Source organism: Erpetoichthys calabaricus, chromosome 11, assembly GCF_900747795.2.
Source record: "Erpetoichthys calabaricus chromosome 11, fErpCal1.3, whole genome shotgun sequence".
NCBI lineage: Eukaryota > Metazoa > Chordata > Cladistia > Polypteriformes > Polypteridae > Erpetoichthys > Erpetoichthys calabaricus.
The window spans coordinates 19,595,672-19,618,721 of NC_041404.2; the positions used below are offsets into that span (position 1 = coordinate 19,595,672).

Below are 23,050 nucleotides of genomic sequence, written 5' to 3' on the forward strand. Positions count from 1 at the left end.
GTAGAATGGTTGTCATAAGAAATCCTCTGATAGAAATTTTGTATACCCTAAACACAAAAGCCATAAGAGAGGGTGAAATAAAGGGTGAAGTTTAGTTACCTTCTAAATTCATTCCTGCTTGTAAGCATTTTCGGAAACGACAGGCAGGGCAGTTCTTCCTTCTAATTTTGTCTATTATGCAATCATTTCGACCAGCACACAGATAATTATGTTGTCCTAAAAAGAAGTAAAAGAAACATTTAAAATAAGAAAAAATCAAAATGAAACCACTCATGGCAAGAAGGACTGGCCACTGAAAAAAAATATAGTACAAAGACCAGACCACTCTTATTTCTCTCTATTCTCAGCTCCCACTATGCTCTATTCTATTATCATCATCTGTACCCATGGGTAACCCACCACTGAGTGGATGGTCATTTATGAGCATGGAGGCCTTTAGCAAACATGAGAGTAAAGTATCTGGTAATAGCATTAAAGGCTGAATTCAGTTAATATGTATGAGGCAACAGAGACATGGTAATTATAAGCAAAAGTTTACAAAGTCTTGGAAGTAAAACAAGTACAAGAAACAAAAAATGCACAAAACATACTACACCAAGTCATTTTCTCATCTCTCAATTTCTGATCCTCTCATTTCATGACACCCAACACATCTATCTGATCATTATCATTTGTGTTTGCTATGGCTTTGCTCCTTGTTTTGCCTTAATTGGCCTCATTTCATTCCCACAGCATAGTACATCTCACATATCTTTTTTTAAACATTTCTCTTCAATGCCATTGAGGCTGCTTTAAAAGTAAGGATGAGGGACAGCTCCACAAATTTCTTTCATGCATCTCTACATTTACACTTACTAAATCGGAATTCTGCACTCCTCTCACACACATCCTATGAAAGAAGGTTGCATTCACTGTCTACAGTCAAGGTGGCTTGTGCCACCACCATCTACCCAAAGCATCATGATGTTCCAACAATGATGGATGGATTAAAAGCCAGAAGTCTGTATAACCATCAGCATCAAGTGACTCCGTGAGAACCCTAACTACAAAGAGGACTATTTCATTTATGTTAGGTAGAATGCCCAAAGGGGACTGGGCGGTCTCGTGGCCTGGAACCCCTACAGATTTTATTTTTTTCTCCAGCCTTCTGGAGTTTTTTTTTTGTTTTTTCTGTCCACCCTGGCCATCGGACCTTACTCCTTTTTATGTTAACTAAGGTTGTCTTATTTTAATTTCTTATTTGTCTTTTATTCTTCTTTTCTTCATTATGTAAAGCACTTTGAGCTACTTTTTGTATGAAAATGTGCTATATAAATAAATGTTGTTGTTGTTGTTGTACCCTTCACACTATTACATCTTTTATGCATCCACTTCCAACAACTCCCTCCACTGGACTGAGTTTCTCTCAACATCTTTTTTGGGAGACTATGCATCCACCTCTTCCACACCTAATACTGCTTCAGCCATCACACTGTTCTTTCCTACATTTACCTTGAGGCAATTCACTTCTGAAACAGCTTTCCTTTTCTGTATCTTTCCCTTCAATTTCATCTTACATTTTGCTATCAATCAGAGATCATTGGCATGCAAGAACTTCCATGGCAATCCCTCTTGCACCACATTCATCACTATCATAAAAACCATCAAACTCAGAAAGGATCCTTGAAGCAGCACCACCACCTTCACCTCAAAGCTTTCATTATCCCCACCTGCCATCCAGGGTATCATTCTCCTTTCACAACATTCAGGAGGAATGGTGACATTATTCTATCTCCAGGTCACAATTATAACTATTGTAAAGCTATAAGATTCTTAATGAATCTCTGATAAAAAAATTAAAACTAAAATTAATACATTATTTGAAAAATATTTTAATATATAAGAACTGATTTGTTGCAAATATTAACAGGATTCCAAAATCCCATCTGGTCAATGTCTGGATTGACTGCAATTGTAGTTCAAGACTTCCCCTTTTCTTTTACATCTGTAATCACAGTCAAATAACAGTAGCAGAGCATACATGAGAGAAATTTACTTTTAAATTCATAGATTAACATAACATTTCCAATTGTGTCCAAAATAAAAGTAAAAATGTTGGCAAAATATTATCAATGCAACCTGGATAATAATTAGTTCATTTTGTTTAGGGTACCAGGTGGCTTTCTGTCTTAGTATGTTTATAGGTTTTTGATCCAACATGGTTTGTCATGGCCCTTTGATAGAATGGTCTTCTTCATGAATAGAGCAGCTAAAAGACAATTTGCCTCTCTCTTAGACCTTCAAGTCCAGTCTTGTTGTCCTTGACCCGCCTACTGGACTAGTTCAGGTTTGTTCATGATTTAGCTCCTCAGCACAACTCAGCCATCCTCCTGTTTTCACTCCTCCCCCAAATACACCAGCCAGCCAACTCCGAACTGTTCATGTTGTTTTCTCTCAGTCACCTGTATTCCATCTGGCTGTCATCTTAGAAGGTAAAGGAGTGCTAAAACTTGTCCTCCTTTTGGAGGCTCATAAATTCTACATGTCCAACTAGATTTTACATGTCCAACTAGCTTTCTTGTGCAACCAGTTATAACCTGATCATTGCAAAGTCTTCAACCCCTGCCCCCCCCATGTCTAGCACTTAACAAATATTGTCTACGAAGAGGAGGCTGAGAGCATGCACTGATACAGTGCATTGGTGCACCCATCACATGACGAACTATCTCAGGATCCCAAATTAGGACCTGAGCACAGCAATACAATGGGTGACTAGTAGGGTCGCAAATGTACCAGAACAACAACTACTTTGTCCAGCCTCCATGCATCTTAAAATTAGACATTGTTAGACATTACCTTCTCTGTAAGGTTAAACATTTTAAATTTAGATATAGTTAGATATTAATAGAAAAAACATTACCAAACTATATACTAGATATTACTCTCCATTAGACCCTGAAATCTTTATTCTACGCTACCTGAGAAACCAACATCTCTCAAAGGGATTGGCAGCATTATGAGGATGATGTTATAATATTATGATAAAAAAATGTACATACAAAAAAAATAATACTTTAGAAACCAATTGTTGTATCTACAACAGGTCATAAATTGTACACATAATATCTTAAAAAAGACCAGTTAAAATGCAGGAATTGACTCGCCAGCTTGCTTGGGGGGATAGAGGTGGTTTGAAATGAAAGGTCATTAATAGGACATTAAAAAGGTTAGCCTGGAGCGGAAGGGATAGGATGAGTTTATGAGCCTATTAGATGAAGGGTTTGTGGTGTAGGATTTTCGAAATTTTAACATAGGCTGGAATGGAGGGTTGAACCTATGTGAGCTGCGTCATGCCCAAACAAGATTGGGAGTTGGCCTGCACTGGGAAGTACATCAATGGGGATTGATTAACATAAAGACAGGGTAACAAAGAATCACTCTTTTTCTGTCATTTTCATTTCTGAGGAGACCATCTCTCTCAGAGGCCATATTCAGACAAGCCATGCTGCCTGCCACCCCATCCAAGGGCCATGCTAGACCACAATGGAACAAACACCAAGTTGGACCAGAGACTATGTAATAAGATAGTCAGCCACCTGGTAGCCTGTTATCAAGTTGTATCACTTTAACTAGAACATTTACATTGTGCTTATATTTTGAGCATTTTATCTATAATATATGATGAATAAATTTGTAACTTTTTTCTTATGTCTGTTCTGGTGCTCTATATAGTTGCCTGAGGTCATGGATATAAAAGATAGTGTAACATATGAGGGCTATAACAAGGATCTGGGAACATTCTGGTCAGGTCAATTTAAGAATATAAAAAGGGGAACAGGGTCACCTTAGGGCTCTACCATGACTAAGCAGCAGTTACTTGGTCATAGCTACCATCCTATTTTCTACATAAAGGCTTCACCTAGCTTTTCCTAAATTAAAATTAAACACTTTAAATTCCAAAATTGAAAAACTAATTTGATTTTCATTTGCTTTAACATGGAAGAAAAAAAAACCAACTTTGAGTATTACATCATTTTGGCCAGCAAAGATAAGTATCTCATCATTTCATAAGATACACAAGAAGGACCAGCACTTTAATATTAATACTTTCTAACAATTAGCTGAGTGGTTGGACTAGGCCTAGGTTTATTCTTCCCAGACAATAGTAAATCCTGTTTTAATTTTGACAATAGCTTATTTTGAAATATCTGACATGGATTTTCTGGATTCTAAATATTTATTTTAAATCAGCAAATAACATAATGGATAAAAACACATGGAATGAATTGGACAAAATATATATCAATATTTGACCATAATCTTGTAGTTTTATTGACCAATGTCACAGAATTTGTGTTGAATCTTAAGTCTTAAACATAAATAACCATAAAAACAAAACAAAAACGTTATGATTATATACATAAACACAGTAAATAAGGCACTATCAATTATTGTGTTTCAGTTATCTGTTACTGAAGTAATATGAAATGTTATATAATGCTCAAAAACAGACCTACATGGATAAAATCTGAGCAGTACAATGCAGCAGTGGTTAGCATTTTTACCTTGTATGCGGACAATTTTGGATGATCCGCTGTGGTAACCCCTAACGGGAGCTGCCGAAAGAAGAAGGGTTGTAATCTTGGTCTGGACAGTGTCTGTGCATAATTTGCACATTTACCCCATGTCTGGATTCTCTCTGGGTACTTTGGTTTCAATCCTTATACTAAATACACATAATTTTAATTAGGTTGACTTAAAACTCTAAACTGTTAGTGAATATAGGCATGTGTGTAATTGTACCCCGTGAAGACTGTTATTTCATCATAGGTTTGTTCTTGACTTATGCCTGCTACAACCAAGAACTACTACACCTCAAATCTATGTAATGATACAGAAAATTAATGAATGAAAATACCTAATTAAATTAGCCATAATCAGGTTTATTTTTCATATAAACAGCAAATGTCATTTTTTAAGACACCATTATGAAGTCACTCAAACATAGCTGATGGCTAAATATCCTGGGCAAACAAAGTTTCATCATTTTTTTGTGTTAGAATATATTTATATCTTCAGCGATGGTATGGCAACCTGACAAAATAGTCATACACACCATCAAAACATTTCATTGGTGAATCCATGATTTAAGGTATGGAACAGTAGAGGGAAGTACAAGCTTTATAGTGATCTATCATTTTCCTGTATTTCCTGTATTTTCCTTTTTCTTGATGTGATTAAAAAAAGACTTTCTTCATATTTCACAGATGACATGAAGCACATTTTTTAAAAATACAGTCTTAAAACAGTATGAAAAGTGGAACACTCAACATAGGTTACTTTTTAAAAGATTTATGCTTGTACTGCATCTCACCTTCCACTGCTCTCTTGAAGAATACTTTACAGCTACCACACGTAAGGACACCATAATGACAACCAGATGCTTCATCAGAGCAGACAAGACAAATCTTGCGGACTGGACCCGTGGACTTTCCTGAAGTTGATGATGCACAACTTGCAGCAGCACTAGAACAAGAATTGATAGTTGAAAATTAGTGTGTAGAAGCAAGAAATAAAGAAGTTAAACTGTGAAATATTATTATTTCCCAACTTCCTTAGTTTGGCTCCATTCAATGATAAACGAATGGATGTTTTGAAAATTAGAAGCCTTTTCTTTCAAAAATATTAATCTAATCATACTTTTTACAAATCATATTATGCCCTTTTTTGAAATTTATTGCACACTGTATTTCTTTTCTTCTACTTTTTGTATATCCACGTTCATTTACTTCCCTTTCTGCTATATTGTTGTTGTGAGAAAAAAAAAAACAAAACGAAAATTTCTATTATTTATTATTGAAAAATAAAAGTTTAATTTGACACCATGTTTTATTGAAGTGGATTTAACTGTGTATGATCACTAAAATAGTCAGACAAACAGTAAATTTTATATTTTACATTTGATAGCTGAGGCTTTGTCAAAGCACCAAACAAAACACACACAACCTTTAGTTACCACTGTTACAACAAAACATTCTCAATAATAATATTAAATAATGTGTTCCAAAAACACTGTGATAACTCCATCTTAGATCACAAGCATATTAAAAACAAGTGTAAACTCAGAGAGACCCATCTGCAGAGAAAACAGTGTATTAACTTTAAGGTTGCACAAATAATTTTGTTACCGAATTACCAAAATCAAATACAGTTTTCCAGCACCCACAATAAACATAAAGCAAATACAGTACACACGTGGACTTAAATGTTAGTTAATAACGATAAACCAGTCTGAACTGCTTCAGCAGGAAATGCAATTTTCTATATTATCCCAAAAATGGATGTTTAATGTAAGGAAATACAGACTAATGTATGTTAAAATCTATTGTATCCTATTTTACATTTAAAACTTAGAAATATATTATATCTCCCAGGAACAAAAAAATTTTTGACCTTAATGTTAACGCTACATTTTGAAAGTTTAACATGCATAATTTGTAGTTATGAACAAATAGAAATATATGCAATACAATGAGTAGGTGGTCGGTGGACATGTTTAATTAAACACAGCAGCAAGGAAACACATACTTCACAGAGAATATTACTTAGGGTAACTCAAATATAAAATCTTACCAGATGGCGCAGTAGGATAAAGAATGTTATAGTTGGGCTACGATATCCCAAACACTTAAAAATTAACATCTTCCTACTGCTACTTCTTACCATCATCATTATTGTCAGCAGCATCACCACCATCACAGTCAAATGGCAAAAATGCCATCTGCTATGCCCAGAAGGCATTATGTGGGTGATGTAGGAGGTGAGTAAATTTAAAAATATACCATAGTGGTCATCTGTTTTGGCTGATTCACACCTTGGAGTTCACTTATTGTTCTCCAGATGAGTGCCACAATGAAACTGTAATGCTGACAAACATGATACGTATTAACACTTTATTTAATTAGTTAAAGAAATTGATGTCCATAGTCAGTTCAAAAACTGTTAAATGTTGGTTGAATACCTATAACGACGACTAAATGAGTGATAACATTTATAGAATTTAAATATTTTGTGGTAACCTGGATTATAAAAATAAGGGTGATAATCAGACACTTGTAAAAGATTCAGCCTCCATCATACAGGGCAAGCCTCACAAACAAATTTTTTCAGAATTCAATGTTTACTGCTTCTACAGGTTTATTTTAAAGTAAGTGAGTGATGCCTTGACACACTAATATCAAGGTCTCCCAGAAGGGACACAAAAAGCTTAGGGTAATTTTACCCAAACCCAAGTTTAATAAATGCTGCAGAGAAACATACTGACTTTAAGCACTTATGTCAATTCAGTTCTGCCCATTTCTGCCCATTTTCTGAAATCCTCAAACCAACTCAATGGGCTTCAGGGAGTCAGAGTGCAAAGGATTACGTCTAAAGTCTACTGCTTCATAATTGCAAAACAATGCACTAGTTTTGATACTTTGTGTTTTTCATCTCGTCATTACTTCATTATACTGCAGAGCGTAAAACACATATTTTTCTGAGTAAATTCATTGTATGCCTAATAGGTGTATTTAGAAGTAATTGCAGCTTCGTAAGAAGGGCTGATAAACAACTGTTTAATTTCCAGGCCTCAAAGTTTATAGAAAATGGCTTGACAAGCAAGACACTTCTTGTGGAAGGATAGAGAACTGATCAGTACAGGGACAAAACAGCAGACTCTGAAGCAGCCACTGTCTGTATGCTTTTTACACATTCTGCTAATGCTGATGTGGACTGTTTTGGTGACTCAAGTTTCTTTTTACATTTTGAAGAACTGCATGTTAAAGGTGGTGCATAAGAACACATTTGATAAGAACAGGCTAATCAATCCTACCTAGACTGTCAATCTCTATTTTACTAATTCTTTCAAAACTCCTTCCTTTCTAAAAACCCAGCAAGATGTGAGCAACATGTGGACTGAATATCATCACAAATTTGCTGGAGATTTTTTGTCCACTCCTTAAATCTTTAAACCTCCCGTTCTGCATTATCACAAATTTTCATTATTAGATTGACATCTGTGGACATAGCAGTGTAGTCACTACATTTGTGAAATCAGCTCGACATTTCACAATACCCGGCCTACAGTATCTATCTACAGTGACAAAAGAATGGGTGAGCATGGATAGTATCAATGCTTAGGTACTCTATTATATTTAAATAATTCTCAATATGTCCTAATCACCCAATGTGTATCTCTAAAACATTTCCCACACTGTAACACTGCCACCTCCAGCGTGTACAACTGGTACAAGGCGTGACAGATCCATGAACTGATGTTATGTACACTAACTTCTAGTACTATTATCACTACAAAGTTAAAGTTCATTAGAGTTTGTTCAGCTTACAACTTGCCTCAGTCAAAATTAATACCCAGATGGAGTATAACTCTTTAAAATTAATCTGTAACAAAATCAAAGTCATACTAATTGAAACTAAAACTGAGCTTAAGAACATTGAGCTCCTTTTCAGTTACTCTTGAAGATAATATCATCAGACGTTCTTTTGTAAGGAATCTTGGTATCATTTTTGATTATTCCAATTCTTATTTGATCCACATAAGCCACATTAAGAAACGTTCTTAATTTCACCTTTGTAACATTCCTCTCCTTTTCTAATACTGAAAAAGTTGTCTATGCTTTCATTACATCCTGCATTGACTACTGAAACTTGTTCTTGGCAGATGCCCCTTCTAATCTTCTATCACAGTTCCAGTTGATTCATAACACTGTCCTTACACAGACCCACAACAGCATGCTCATAAACCCATCTTGCTCCACCTTCACTAATTCCCTGTGTCTTATAGGATTATATATAAAATTATATTACTAAGCTATAAAGCTTTAATTGACCTTGCACCAGACTACATCAGTAACCTCCTCCATCACTATGCTCCTGTTTGCCCACTAAGGACGACTGATTTTGGCAATCTTGTTGTGCCGTAAACTAACTTGTAGTGTATTTTTGACATGGCCTTCAGCTCTGTTGCACCCAGACTTTAGAACAACCTCCATAACTTAATTAGATCAACTGACTCAATTCATTCTTTTAAACAACGTAAAACTCGTTTGTTCAGGAGGGCATTTCATTTACCCTGACATTCTGACCCCTTTTTCAGTTTGCCTTCTCTGTCCAGGTGCTCAGGATGATTTCATTTTGGATCACAAATTATGTTATTTGTCCAGAGTTTTCTTGTAGTATTTTGCACTTAATTCTGGATTACTGTCTATTTTAATGCCTTGTATATATTGTATTTATCTTTATTTAGTGTTTTATATGGATATTGTTTATATACAAAGTTATATATGCCCTGTTGCTCTTTCTGAATTTCTGGGAAGTGCATTAAGCATAGGAAAGGAGCTATATAAATAAAATGCATTATTATTATTATCTGCATCTATAGGCATAATGGCCAGAAGAAGTCAAATGATTTCTGTTTGTAATTTATATATAATTGAGTATTTTTGTCAAGGAAACAAAATAAAAGATAGTGTATTTTAAGTCAAAGTCAAAGCGAACTTTATTGTCATCTCAACCATGTACAAGTATACAGACAGACAAAATTGCGAAGCTCAGGGTCCAAAGTGTAACAACATAAAGTGCAAATTAAAAATTAAAATTAAATTAAAATTAGAATAAAAATTAAAAATTAAAATTAAGATTTAAAATTAAAACACAAACAACACAAGACATTGTGCAAAGACAAGACAAAGAAGTAGCAGCAATATTGACGTGTAGTAAGCAATATGAACATTGATGCAATATATGGTATTATGCAATCTAGATACATAGTCAATAAATATGTAATATAATAAATAATAGATATAGATAATACAGAAATCAGTGTATGATAGTTGTTTAAGACATGTGTAAACAATGACAGGTCAGAATGTTTCACAGCAGAAGGATATCAAAGAATGTGAAAGTGTGCAAAATACTTAAAAGTCAGTATGAGATTTTCAGTTCTTTTCTACATGCACACTAGTCTTTGCAGGAAAGTGGCTTGCATGTATAAAAGTTCTGTTTTTAGAGGTGGTTAAGGCAGTGTGGAAGATCCCAGGGGGCAGCATGGTGTTAAGGAGTCTGGCAGCTTGGGGGTAAAAACTATCCTGCAGCCTGACAGATCTGGCTCTGATGCTGCAGTATCTTCCCTTGGATGGCAGAAGTGTGAAAAGTCCATGTGAGGGGTGTAAGGGGTCCTGCACAATGCTGCAGACCTTGAGGACACTGCGTTTGTAAACTATGTCCTGGAGTGAAGGGAGAAGCACCCCAATAATAATATTTTCTGCTGTCTTCACTATCCTTTGCAGGCGCTTGTGGTCGGATTTGTTGCAGTTGCCATAACAGACAGTGATGCAGTGGGTCAGAACACTCTCAATGGTGCCTCTGTAGAACATGATGAGGATGGAATGGGGAAGACTTGCTCGCTTCAGCCACCTCAGGAAGTGTAGTCTCTGCTGGGCTTTCTTGATTAGTGAAGAGGTGATATGCGTCCACGTAAGTTCCTCAGTTATGTGCACACTGAGGAACTTGGTACTCCTAACAATCTCCACATCTAAATCGTTGATGCTGAGTGGGATGTGGGCAGGATGTGATTTTCTGAAGTCCACAATTATCTCTTTTTTTGTCTTGTCAACATTGAGAGATTGTTGTCTTCACACCATGCAGACAGCCGTTTCACCTCATCTCTGTATGTTGTTTCATCATCCCTGCTTATCAGTCCCTGCACCATCGTATCACCCGCAAACGTGATGATGTGGTTGGTGTTGTGTGTGGCTGTGCAGTCGTGAGTCAGAAGGGTGAACAGCAGTGGACTAAGCACACAGCCCTGCGGCGCTCCAGTGCTCAGTGTGATGATGCTGGAAGTGTTGCAGCCCATCCGAACTGACTGGGGTCTCTCTGTCAAGAAGTCCAGGATCCAATTGCAGAGGATGGTCTTCAGGCCCAACCTATTCAGTTTTACAACCAGCTTTTGAAGGATGATTGTGTTGAAGGCGGAGTTAAAGTCTATGAATAACATCCTGACATATGTGTCTTTTTTATCCAAATGTGTCAGGGAGAGGAGAAGGGCAGAGTATATGGCATCCTCAGTTGACCTGTTTGAGCAGTATGCAAACTGAAGAGGGTCAAGGGAGGCAGGGAGAATCGTCTTTATGTGTAACATGACTAACCTTTCGAAGCACTTCATGATGATTAGCGTGAGTGCAACTGGTCGGTAGTCATTCAAGCATGTCACTGATGACTTCTTCAGCACTGGTATGATAGTGATCGACTTGAAGCATGCTGGGACTGACGACTGACTTAGAGATGTGTTGTAGATGTCTGTGAGGAGACCAGCCAGTTGTCTGGCGCATTCTTTGCGCTGTAACAAGGCGCTATATAGGCGCCTGACCCGACACAGATAGACACAGAGGCACGTATAAACACACAAGGACTTTTATTTTTCTTCACCTGTGGGAGCACGTCTTCCCCGTGACCCACAGGCAATACACAGTCCCAAAAGCACAATCCCAATCACAGCAACAACACACTCTTCTCTCCCACCACTCCTCCGCAAGCTTCGTCTCCTTCCTCCCAACTCTGGCTCTCTGAGTGGTGGTGGCTGGCCCTTTTTATAACCCACCCGGAAGCATTCCATGTGCTCGGACCACCTGGTTCTAATTGCACTTCCAGGTGGGGCTGAAGCTTCGACCAGCCGGGCTGCAAACTCCATGCAGCTCCCCCTAGCGGCTATCCGAGCCCCCAACCAGGCTGTGGAGGACTCCATCTCCCCTGGAGCCATGCGCTAGGCTGGGGGCTCACTGTCCGTCAGGGAGGCTGCCACCAAGCATCCTGGGGGAGGTATTGAGCTGCCCATGGTGGCTCCCCCGGAACAGGTGCAGCAGGGGTGTCCTTGCCGGGCATGGGACCCGGCTGTCCTTCACAGTGCACACGGCCAGGTATGTTGTCAGGTCCTGCAGCCTTGCGTGGACTGACTCTGAATAGAGTCCTCCTCACGTCAGTTGTGGAGAGACAGAGTACCTGGTCAGTTATGTTACTAAAATAATGTAAATCTTTTTTAAATGCATTCCTGTTGTGTACTTTTCCTTTGTGCCATTTGAGCTCACTATTACAAGGGTCATGTTTTATCCTTGGTAACTTAAATTTCTCTGCAATTAACAATACTATTAATCCTTTGGGGAAATAGTGGTTTGTGATTTTACCGTTTCTCTTGAATTCTGTGGTGCTATTTTTGTTTGTGGTTTCTACCATTACTGGAGATAACAATTTAGGGGTGAGTAGGTAAGTAATTTATCTTATTCAAATAACTAAAAAAATACCAGTGATAGAGAGCACTAATCATAGCATTTGTCGGTTGGGGTTTTTAAAATTTTGGTATCTAAATAAACAAAGCAAATTGCTTCACTACCAACAAATGAATATAGAACATGTATCATTTTTTTTACTTTCTCTTATAAGAAGTACAGGGAAAATATTATAATTGTCAAAAAATTTGATGTTGAGATTTTGATGAATCTTGACGTTTTTAGATTTTCTCGTATATGAAGTATAGGGAAAATATTGGAATCCTCCAAAAATTCCATTTTGAGATTTTGATGAATCTCAAGATTTTAGACCTCTCTGAGTCCGAAAATACCATTTTTGGACTCATATCTTTGTGTCTGTATGTCTGTGTGTGTATGTAAACACAATAACTTGAATACGCTTTTACTTAGGTCAAATAAATTTTGCATACAAGTATTAGATACAAAACACAGATTTGTATCAACTTTTGGACTATTTACGTTAACCAGAAGTGGAAATTTACCTTTTATTCATGCAGTTGCAGAGTCCGATTTATTCAACTTTACTTTTATAATAATTGTTCAATATATTATTAATTTGATTTGATTTGTTGTTAATGGTTCTTTAATGTACATAATATAAAAATATAATCATTGTCTAGCAGTTTACTCCTCAAATATCCATCTCTATATCCGAGTATACAAGAAAGTCTAGGGGAGACCACTCCCAATTTTTTACTTACAGAATCACTTCTATGTAAATGATAGGCTAAAAAATAACAAATACATAAAACTTTACAAGTAAATGCTTAAGAAGTAAATTACATTTATAGTATAAATATAATCAGACTATTTAAAAAACCCAAGGAATATGGCTGTGGATGGTGAGGTTAAAGACAAAGAACCAGAAGGTATTCACAGGCTTATTTTGTTTTAAATACATTCCCAAACTGCTCATACAGTATTTAACAATATAATGGCTACATTTTTTGAAGCAATGCCAGCAAAGAGCCTCTTTTAAGTTTTCTGTCTTTTATCAGTCTGTTTGAAACCAAAATTAGTTCAAACTACAGAAGTTATGTTTGGCTATTATTGTTACCTAAGGTTGCTAATAGTGTTGATCAGCGAAATTTGCCAAAGCGTTATTTGCAGCAAGTTCGCTGCTGAACTTATATGCCAAACATTTTCCTGGAAATTCACAGTGTACCTGGCTTAGGCAAACATTTTTTTTCCAAGTACCCCATGATGCGTAGAACATTATTCATCCAACATTTGCAGAACATTCAGGCATACCTACTATGAGATCACTGCATGTCTGTTGTTGAGTTGCAAGCACATTAAGAAAAAAAAGCTGCCTCAGATACTAAGATGCACTGAAACCACCCATTTTCCACCGAAAAACTAATATTTTTCTCATCTCTAACCGCACTCATTTTACCAAGGGGAAACACCATTTCAATTCCCATGAGGCTCTATGTGGGGTTGTCAGTGAATGTAATAAGGTAAAAATGGGTCCCAAAGTCAGAAAGTTTGAGGAACTCTGCCAGGTTTACATCTTGATTGCGTTAAAAAAAATAATAAGCAAAAAACTTGCTATTTTCATTTGGCGGGTACATTAGCTTAATGTAATGAGAATATTCGGAGTAATGCCACAAGGATATATTAACAGATCTATGCGAGCTGATAGCACAGCACAGCATAGCTAATTATGCATGCAAATAAGCCATGCATCCCACAACAAGTCCTCTCCACATCAGAAAACACAGGGCATGCTGTGAAATAATACAAAAAAAAAGATTTCTTACATTTACAGGGCATTTCTTTCTTCTTGATGGAAGAAGAAAGTGAGAAGCATCTGCACAGATACATATGAAACAAATAAGACTTTCCAGTGGCACTTCAGCTGCTTTGTGGCACAACAGTTCTGCTCCAACAGCATTTTATTTACTTATTGCTAGTTTGTGACGGTTTGCTGTATTTTATTTGTGATATTCATTCCAACTGGGTCTTTTGTTGTTTAAGACACAGTGATGCAGTGGTTTGCATTGTTGTCTCATAGGTCATATGACATACTTGGCCACAATAATTGGTCCACCATAGTTGACTGACTTTTCCCTAGCTCTCAGGCTCACTTTAAAGCCCATTATACCATTATAATACACTCAAAGCTAGTTCAGTTCCTCCTTCCCCATTAACTTCAATGCATTTCGCGGAGTTCTGAAAAGTTAGCAATATACAGCACTAAATCAGAACTAAGCATTTGTGAGCTTAGATAAAATAAGTTAATGTAAATCTAGATTTTGAATACCTTTTGGCTATTTCTAAAACAACCAACAGTTGTATGAACATAAGCATATTACAAGATATTTATCACAATAGCAGGATAATTACAGTATATATATATATATATAGTGTGATGGATGGCTGGCTAAATATTCCGGCCCACCCCTCCAGGCCGCCAGGTGAAGCTCTCCCAACAGCATGGAGGTTCCCCAAATTCCAGCAGGGCCTCATGGACCTTGTAGTTTGTATGCGCAGCCCTGCTGGATACCATGGGGGCCACTGGGAGTCGCTGTAGGAGGGTTGTCAGACTGTTATGTGCCCTATAACCTGGAAGTACGTCCTGGTCACATGAACAGGAGAAATGACGTACTTCCAGGTTGAAGAAAAGGACTTTTACCCTGACCCGGAAGTAATAAGGACTTGTGGACTGTTGGACAGGAACACCTCCGGGTCAGGGGGTATAAAAGGACTCTGGGAAAGCCCAGACACTGAGCTGAGCTGGGAGGAAGGGTGGCGAAGTGTCTGGGAGAGGAGGATTGGTATTTGTAGAGTGTTTATTGATTATATGAGTAGTGTGGAGTGGAGGGTGCTTTGTGCACTGTATTATTATAAAAATAAAGAGTCTTGGACTTTTACCTGGTGTTTGGCGTGGTACCTGAGGGTTCAAGAGGTCGATAAAAGCCTCTACTGCTACAATAGTTAGGTCCATAAATATTTGGACAGAGACAACTTTTTTCTAATTTTGGTTCTGTACATTACCACAATGAATTTTAAATGAAACAACTCAGATGCAGTTGAAGTGCAGACTTTCAGCTTTAATTCAGTGGGGTGAACAAAACGATTGCATAAAAATGTGAGGCAACTAAAGCATTTTTTTAACACAATCCCTTCATTTCAGGGGCTCAAAAGTAATTGGACAAATTAAATAAATGGAAATAAAATGTTCATTTCTAATACTTGGTTGAAAACCCTTTGCTGGCAATGACAGCCTGAAGTCTTGAACTCATGGACATCACCAGATGCTGGGTTTCCTCCTTTTTAATGCTCTGCCAGGCCTTTACTGCAGCGGCTTTCAGTTGCTGTTTGTTTGTGGGCCTTTCTGTCTTAAGTTTAGTCTTCAACAAGTGAAATGCATGCTCAATTGGGTTAAGATCAGGTGACTGACTTGGCCATTTAAGAATTTTCCACTTCTTTGCTTTAATAAACTCCTGGGTTGCTTGGCTGTATGTTTGGGTCACTGTCCATCTGTATCATGAAACGGCGCCCAATCAATTTGACTGCATTTAGCTGGATTTGAGCAGACAGCATGTCTCTGAACACCTCAGAATTCATTCAGCTGCTTCTGTCCTGTGTCACATCATCAATAAACACTAGTGTCCCAGTGCCACTGGCAGCCATGCATGCCCAAGCCATCACACTGCTTCCACCGTATTTTACAGATGATTTGGTATGCTTTGGATAATGAACTGTTCCACACCTTCTCCATACTTTTTTCTTGCCATCATTCTGGTAGAGGTTGATCTTGGTTTCATCTGTCCAAAGAATGTTTTTCCAGAACTGTGCTGGCTTTTTTAGATGTTCTTTAGCAAAGTCCAATCTAGCCTTTCTATTCTTGAGGCTTATGAGTGGCTTGCACCTTGCAGTGCACCCTCTGTATTTACTTTCATGCAGTCTTCTCTTTATGGTAGACTTGGATATCGATGCGCCTACCCCGTGAAGAGTGTTGTTCACTTGGTTGGCTGTTGTGAAGGGGTTTCTCTTCACCATGGAAATGATTCTGTGATCATCCACCACTGTTGTTTTCCGTGGACGTCCAGGTCTTTTTGCGTTGCTGAGTTCACCAGTACTTGCTTTCTTTCTCAGGATGTACCAAACTGTAGATTTTGCCACTCGTAATATTGTAGCAATTTCTCGGATGGGTTTTTTCTGTTTTCGCAGCTTAAGGATGGCTTCTTTCACCTGCATGGAGAGCTCCTTTGACCGCATGTTGTCTGTTCACAGCAAAATCTTCCACATGCAAGCACCACACTTCAAATCAACTCCAAGCCTTTTTTCTGCTTAATTGATAATGACATAACGACGGACTTGCCCACACCTGCGCATGATATAGCCTTTGAGTCAATTGTCCAATTACTTTTGAGCCCCTGAAATGAAGGGATTGTGTTAAAAAAAATGCTTTAGTTGCCTCACATTTTTATGCAATCGTTTTGTTCACCCCACTGAATTAAAGCTGAAAGTCTGCACTTCAACTGCATCTGAGTTGTTTCATTTAAAATTCATTGTGGTAATGTACAGAACTGAAATTAGAAAAAAGTTGTCTCTGTCCAAATATTTATGGACCTAACTGTATATATAAAAATTAATAAATATATATCATACCTGGGAATGGATTAAAAAAATTAAATAATTAATTGTATCATTGTACGGAATTTAATCAAAATTAATTGCATGTAACATTAAGGCATGTAATCATAACATAAGTACTTAAATCATTAAGTAAATACACACTGAATCACAGAAATAATTTAGAATCAACACAAAAAGAATTAAAAAAATTAATGGCATAGCTTAAACTTAAACAATGACCTTAAACCTGGACATTTAACACAATACTATTTGAGCAACTACAACCTGAATCTGAATGCCTTCCTAAAAAGTAAGTTGAAAAGAAGTTTATTATGAGCACCTACAAAAATAACAATACAAAAAATCTTGTGTTAGTTCTCAAAATGGCATAGTATATAAAACATAGGTTTCTCAAAGTAAAACTAAATGATCGAAACAACTGTAGATTTTGAATGCACTGCTAAAGATTTTTTTAATTAAAAGTATAAGCTCATAAATGGGCACACATTAAAACTGTGTTAAAACTGCACAAACGCCATCCACAATTGTTCATCATCATCAACGACTTGATAATTATACTCTACACAAGTGTTTTTCACCTGGTGCTCTGTGGAAATAATAGTGTAGTGCCCCTGGGTCTTGACACGAGAAAACACAATCCTTAGGTGGTTGAGACCTGTCTAAGAAGGGCGGGACTCCCTGGAGAATTCAACATAAAACCAGCTCCATAATCACTGCTTTCCAGACACACCACTTAAGAGTACATTGTAGCAGCCAGGAGACGTGTCAGGGTTCCAGCTACCAGGGTGCGTGTTTGCCAGCGACTCTTGCAGAGCTGAGGGACAGTGGGCATACAAGTATTAATTGCTGTGTCTGCGAGTGCCAAACTCCAAACTGATTTTTTTGATGCCTTCTCTGGTAGTCAAGACCCTTCAGCACACCTAAGAGACTTAATGCTTTTTTAAATATATAAAATAAATAAGAAGATAAAAAGGGAAGAAAATCCATCCATCCATCCATTTTCCAACCCGCTGAATCTGAACACAGGGTCACGGGGTTCTGCTGGAGCCAATCCCAGCCAACACAGGGCACAAGACAGGAACCAATCCCGGGCAGGGTGCCAACCCACCGCAGGGGAAGAGAATCCGGTTCCTCAGTTTAAATGGTTATTAGAAAATGTTATTGATTAAATACTGCTAGGTTTTAAAAAAGTTATGCACAGATCATCTAAGTGAAAATTAGATTTTTCCAATTTCAAATATATAACATCAATTACCCACTTGAGCAAGATAAGCCTACGTGCCAATCTATAATAATAAAAGGCAAAGCCCTCACTGACTCACTGACTGACTGACTCACTCACTGACTGACTGACTCACTCATCACTAATTGTCCAACTTCCCGTGTAGGTGGAAGGCTGAAATTTGGCAGGCTCATTCCTTACAGCTTACTTACAAAAGTTAGGCAGGTTTCATTTCAAAATTATACGCGTAATGGTCATAACTGGAACCTCTTTTTTGTCCATATACTGTAATGGAAGGCAGCAAGATGGCCGTTGGAGACTGAGTTGCGTGTCGCGTCATCACGCCTCCCACGTAATCACGTGAACTGACTGTGAACTCAGTACGTAGAAAAGAAGGAGGAGCCCCAAAGAGCGCTGAAGAAAACACTCATTACACAATTGACAAGGCAGCGAAACAATAAGAAGCGAGTGAGTGACGCATACAAGCATCTTCATAAGACACGAGGTATAAAAAAGCACGGTGTAAACCGTAAGTCTAAATTTACTTTATAGAAACGCTCCCGCTGCCGTTTGCAATACCATATTCGCGAGATACAAGTTTAATGAGAAGACACGAGGTATAAAAAAGCACGGTATAAACCTAACCTTAAATTAACTTTATAGAAACGCTCCCGCTGCCGTTTGCAATGCCATATTCGCGAGATACAAGTTTAATGAGAAGACACGAGGTATAAACGAGAGTTTGCATCACTTTGTAACAGAGTTAAAATTGCTGTAGCGAGAAACTTTTAACTGCCGGGTCTTAGCTAACATTAAATAAACCCGTGGACATCGCAACATCACACAAGAGAGCGGCTCACGTGAAGTGACTGAACGCAGCAGGAGTGATCACTTCCATGAATCAAACCTGTTCAAAAAACACATTACACAATTGATAAAGTAGGAAAAGAATATGAAACAAAGCACGGTATAAACCGTAACTTCAAATTAAGTTTATAGAAACGCTGCCGTTTGCAATACCATATTCGCCCCTGCGAAGCGCGGTGATTTTGCTATATATATTTAACTATTTCAACCATTGTATGATCTGCTTCTCGCAACTGAAAGAGGGCACCGTGGCAGAAGTTAGCCGACTTGCTCACCAACCACAAGCGTTACCTGGTAGGTAACCACCCATACAATCAGATTGTGAATCAGACTACGAATGCCTGCAATGTAATTACCCCGATCTACATGCTGTCAAATGAACGAACCACACGCCGTAGCACAACGTTAGGGGCTTCGCCTCTACGTCCGAGGATCGATTCCAGTAAGGGAGTGCAGTGACTGTGTACTCCTGATGAGCCCACAATTACGGCGAAACACGTGTCGCATACTATGCATCTTCAAAGCACGGTGTAAACAGTAAGTTTAAATTGAGTTTATAGAAACGCTCCCGCTGCCGTTTGCAATACCATATTAGATGACTTTGTAACAGAGTTAAAATTGCTGGAGCGATAAATTTTAACTGCCGGGTCATGTCGCATGTTCTTGGGTAGGTACACCAAAAAATGTATACATTTATGCATGTAATGGGCAAACAAAAATGTACTATACCCGAAAGCACTACAGTAGTACTCAATGTATCTTTACTTCTTAAATGTTAATGTTTTACTGTTTAATAATTTATACGCTTCTTATATGTTATTCAGATTCTTTTATCAAAATACCAGTAACAGTGCACTGCACGATAACGTGGAGTGAATATACTTGACATGACCATTCATAGTATTTATCCTCTTTCTCTGTATGTTTACCATTCGTTTGCTCAGAGGTTGATGAGCTTGCTGCTTAATGAGCAGCTCTTCACCCTAGCGTCCCGCTGCTTCTCTTCTTTCGTCGGCATCTTTTCCCGTTAAAACTGATTTTTTTTAAAACTTAGTATGTTTTCTTTAATTTTTCAGTTAAGCTGGCACTTAAGTCTTCAATCTGCCTCAAGAATGATTAGTGGAGGTGGTAGACAATGAAAACGTCAGCCGTACGCATCCGCCACGCACGCACTGGTGCGCGCAGCTGTGAGTTGACTCTACAATAAAATAAAATAAAGATAAAAAGAGCAATAACTTGCAGCACCGCTATTCAATTACACTTGCCTAACGCCTCTCCTAAGGGGAAATACTGTCGGATCTGGGCATCCGTCAAAGCAGCAATCACAAGCCCGATTACAAAGCGGGAAGCTGTGATTTCTCCTCTCCCTCCCATGTAACAATCGCAGCCCGTGTTGCAACGCACTATGTATATATGTGTATGTGTGTATATATATATATATATATATATATATATATATATATATATATATATGTTCATATGTGTGGGAAAGCGAATAGTAGACGTGACGTAGTATATGTGTACCAAATTTCAAGTCAATAGGTGAAACGGTTTGCGAGCTACAGGTGATTTAAAATCCTGGACAGACAAACGAATAGCCACGGTAGCGTATTATAGAAGAACATTTTACTGTTTAATAATTTATATTTATATGCAATGTGCTTCTTATATATTACTTCATATTCTCATATGATAATGATGTTAATGTTGTTTATATTGATTTCTATGTTATTGTAAGTGCCCTTTATTTGTGGAAAAATAAATTTGGCAATTAAACTTATTCTATACATACATTTTATTTTTTTCTCTTGCACTCAGTGAGCAAATCCACTGGGTAATCAGCTATATATATATATATATATATATATAGATAGATATGTATGTATGTATGTGTATATATAGATAGATATGTATGTATGTATGTGTATATATAGATAGATATGTATGTATGTATGTGTATATGTAGATAGATATGTATGTATGTATGTATGTATGTATGTATGTATGTATGTATGTATGTATGTATGTATGTGTATATATAGATAGATATGTATGTATGTATGTATGTATGTGTATATATAGATAGATATGTATGTATGTACGTATGTATGTGTATATATGGATAGATAGATATGTATGTATGTATGTGTATATATAGATAGATAGATAGATATGTATGTATGTATGTGTATATATAGATAGATATGTATGTATGTATGTGTATATATATATATAGATAGATAGATATGTATATATAGATAGATAGATATGTATGTGTATGTATGTAGATAGATATGTGTGTATATGTATATATGTGTATATATATGTAGATATACAAATATGTATATATGTGTATATATATGTAGATATACAAATAAGTATATGTATATATGTGTCTATGTGTATATATATGTTGATATATGTATATATATATGTGGATGTGTATATGTATATATATATATGTATATATGTTTATGTATATATATGTTTACATAACCTCTTTAACGCACTACTTCTCCGCTGCGAAGAGCGGGTATTTTGCTAGTAGTGAAATAAAGGCAATTACAGTTTGCTTGCTCTTCTCCACTTTAAGACCACACCAAACACATTTGTTAATGGATTAGGATAGATTATGACACCAAGGCTGTCTGAAAGGCATTTAAAGATTTTGGTCCAAAATAATGTTAATTTGGTGCATGCCCAAAACATATGGCCCAATGATGCTAGAACTTGATTGCAACGTTCGCAGGTTGGATCTTCCCTGGAAACATTTTGGACAATTTTAAACGAGACAAATGTGCTCAATAGATGATTTTAAGTTGAATAATTGTATGCTTTGCGCATATAGAGCTAGAGTGAATTCTGTGCACTGCTGCCTTCCACTCCTTTTCTGAAATGTTGAGTGAGAGATCCTTTTCCCACTATACTCTGGGATCTTTCAAGGGGAGGGACTTTAAAATCCATCCATCCATCTTCCAACCCGCTGAATCCGAACACAGGGTCACGGGGGTCTGCTGGAGCCAATCCCAGCCAACACAAGGCGCAAGGCAGGAACCAATCCCGGGCAGGGCACCAACCCACAAGACTGATCAATATTTTTCCGATGTAGAAGTAGGTGGTGTAGATGAGTAAAATTGGGCAGGTTTTGTTTAGCAAAGTTTGTAATTTTGAGGTTGAAATGTGTTGCTGGGAAGTTAAATTTGGAGTGCCATTGTTCGTAAGATGCAAAGACTTTGTTTATGTACAAATCTCCAAATGATTTAATCATGAATAATTTCCAAACATTAAAACAGAGTATGTTTGAGAGGGTGGAAAAAGGTAGCTATCATGCAGAGGTGCCACACATAAAAGCTTCTCTGTCTTGAAGTACTTCCTACATTGGTTCCACATTCTGAGTGAATGAAGCACAATTGGGTTGTTAGTACTGTATATTGGTGATAACTTGCATTTACCTGGGTACAAAGCAAGAAATATAAAGAATTACTGCAAAATTTAATTTCTATTGCGGACAAAGGCTTTGTATGTTCATCTATTTGTGTCCAGGTTTTTATAGCTTGTATATTTGCCGCCCAGTAATAAAAAAGTTAGGTTGAGCCATGCCACCTTCTGCCTTATGTCTTTGTAGAGTTGCCCTTTGGATACGTGGATGTTTTGAATTCCAAATAAATGAGGTTATGATTGAATCTAACTTCTTAAAAAATTATTTACTGATGTACAGTATATTGGAATGCTTTGAAATACAAAAAGAAGCTTAGGAAGGATATTCATCTTAACAGATGAAGGGAAGACCATCCATGCAAGTCTTGCTTAAGTTTTTCCATGCAAACAGCAAAGTTTTGTTGATAAAGAGCTTTATGTTTACTTGTGATGTTTACCCCTAGGTATTTAAACTGATCAACCATTATAAAAGGGAAGGTGTCCAATCTAACACTGTTTGCTAGAGAATTCACTGGAAAGAGCACACTTTTATTGAAATGAATTCTGAGACTAAGAAATCTTTTGAATTATG

At 37.2% G+C, this 23,050-nt stretch overlaps 1 protein-coding gene across 4 annotated transcripts in view; it reads right to left on the reverse strand.

Moving 5' to 3' along the window:
• nr3c1 (nuclear receptor subfamily 3, group C, member 1 (glucocorticoid receptor)) overlaps positions 1-23,050 on the reverse strand; it is a 163,695-nt gene that overhangs the window by 40,061 nt on the left and 100,584 nt on the right. For all 4 annotated transcript variants that reach the window (XM_051933468.1, XM_028812774.2, XM_028812777.2 and 1 more), the window contains exons 3-4: positions 5,354-5,505; positions 100-216 (exon numbers count right to left, since the gene is read on the reverse strand). In XM_051933468.1, coding sequence (XP_051789428.1) covers positions 100-216; positions 5,354-5,505 — 269 coding nt within the window. The remainder of the gene's footprint in view (positions 1-99; positions 217-5,353; positions 5,506-23,050) is intronic.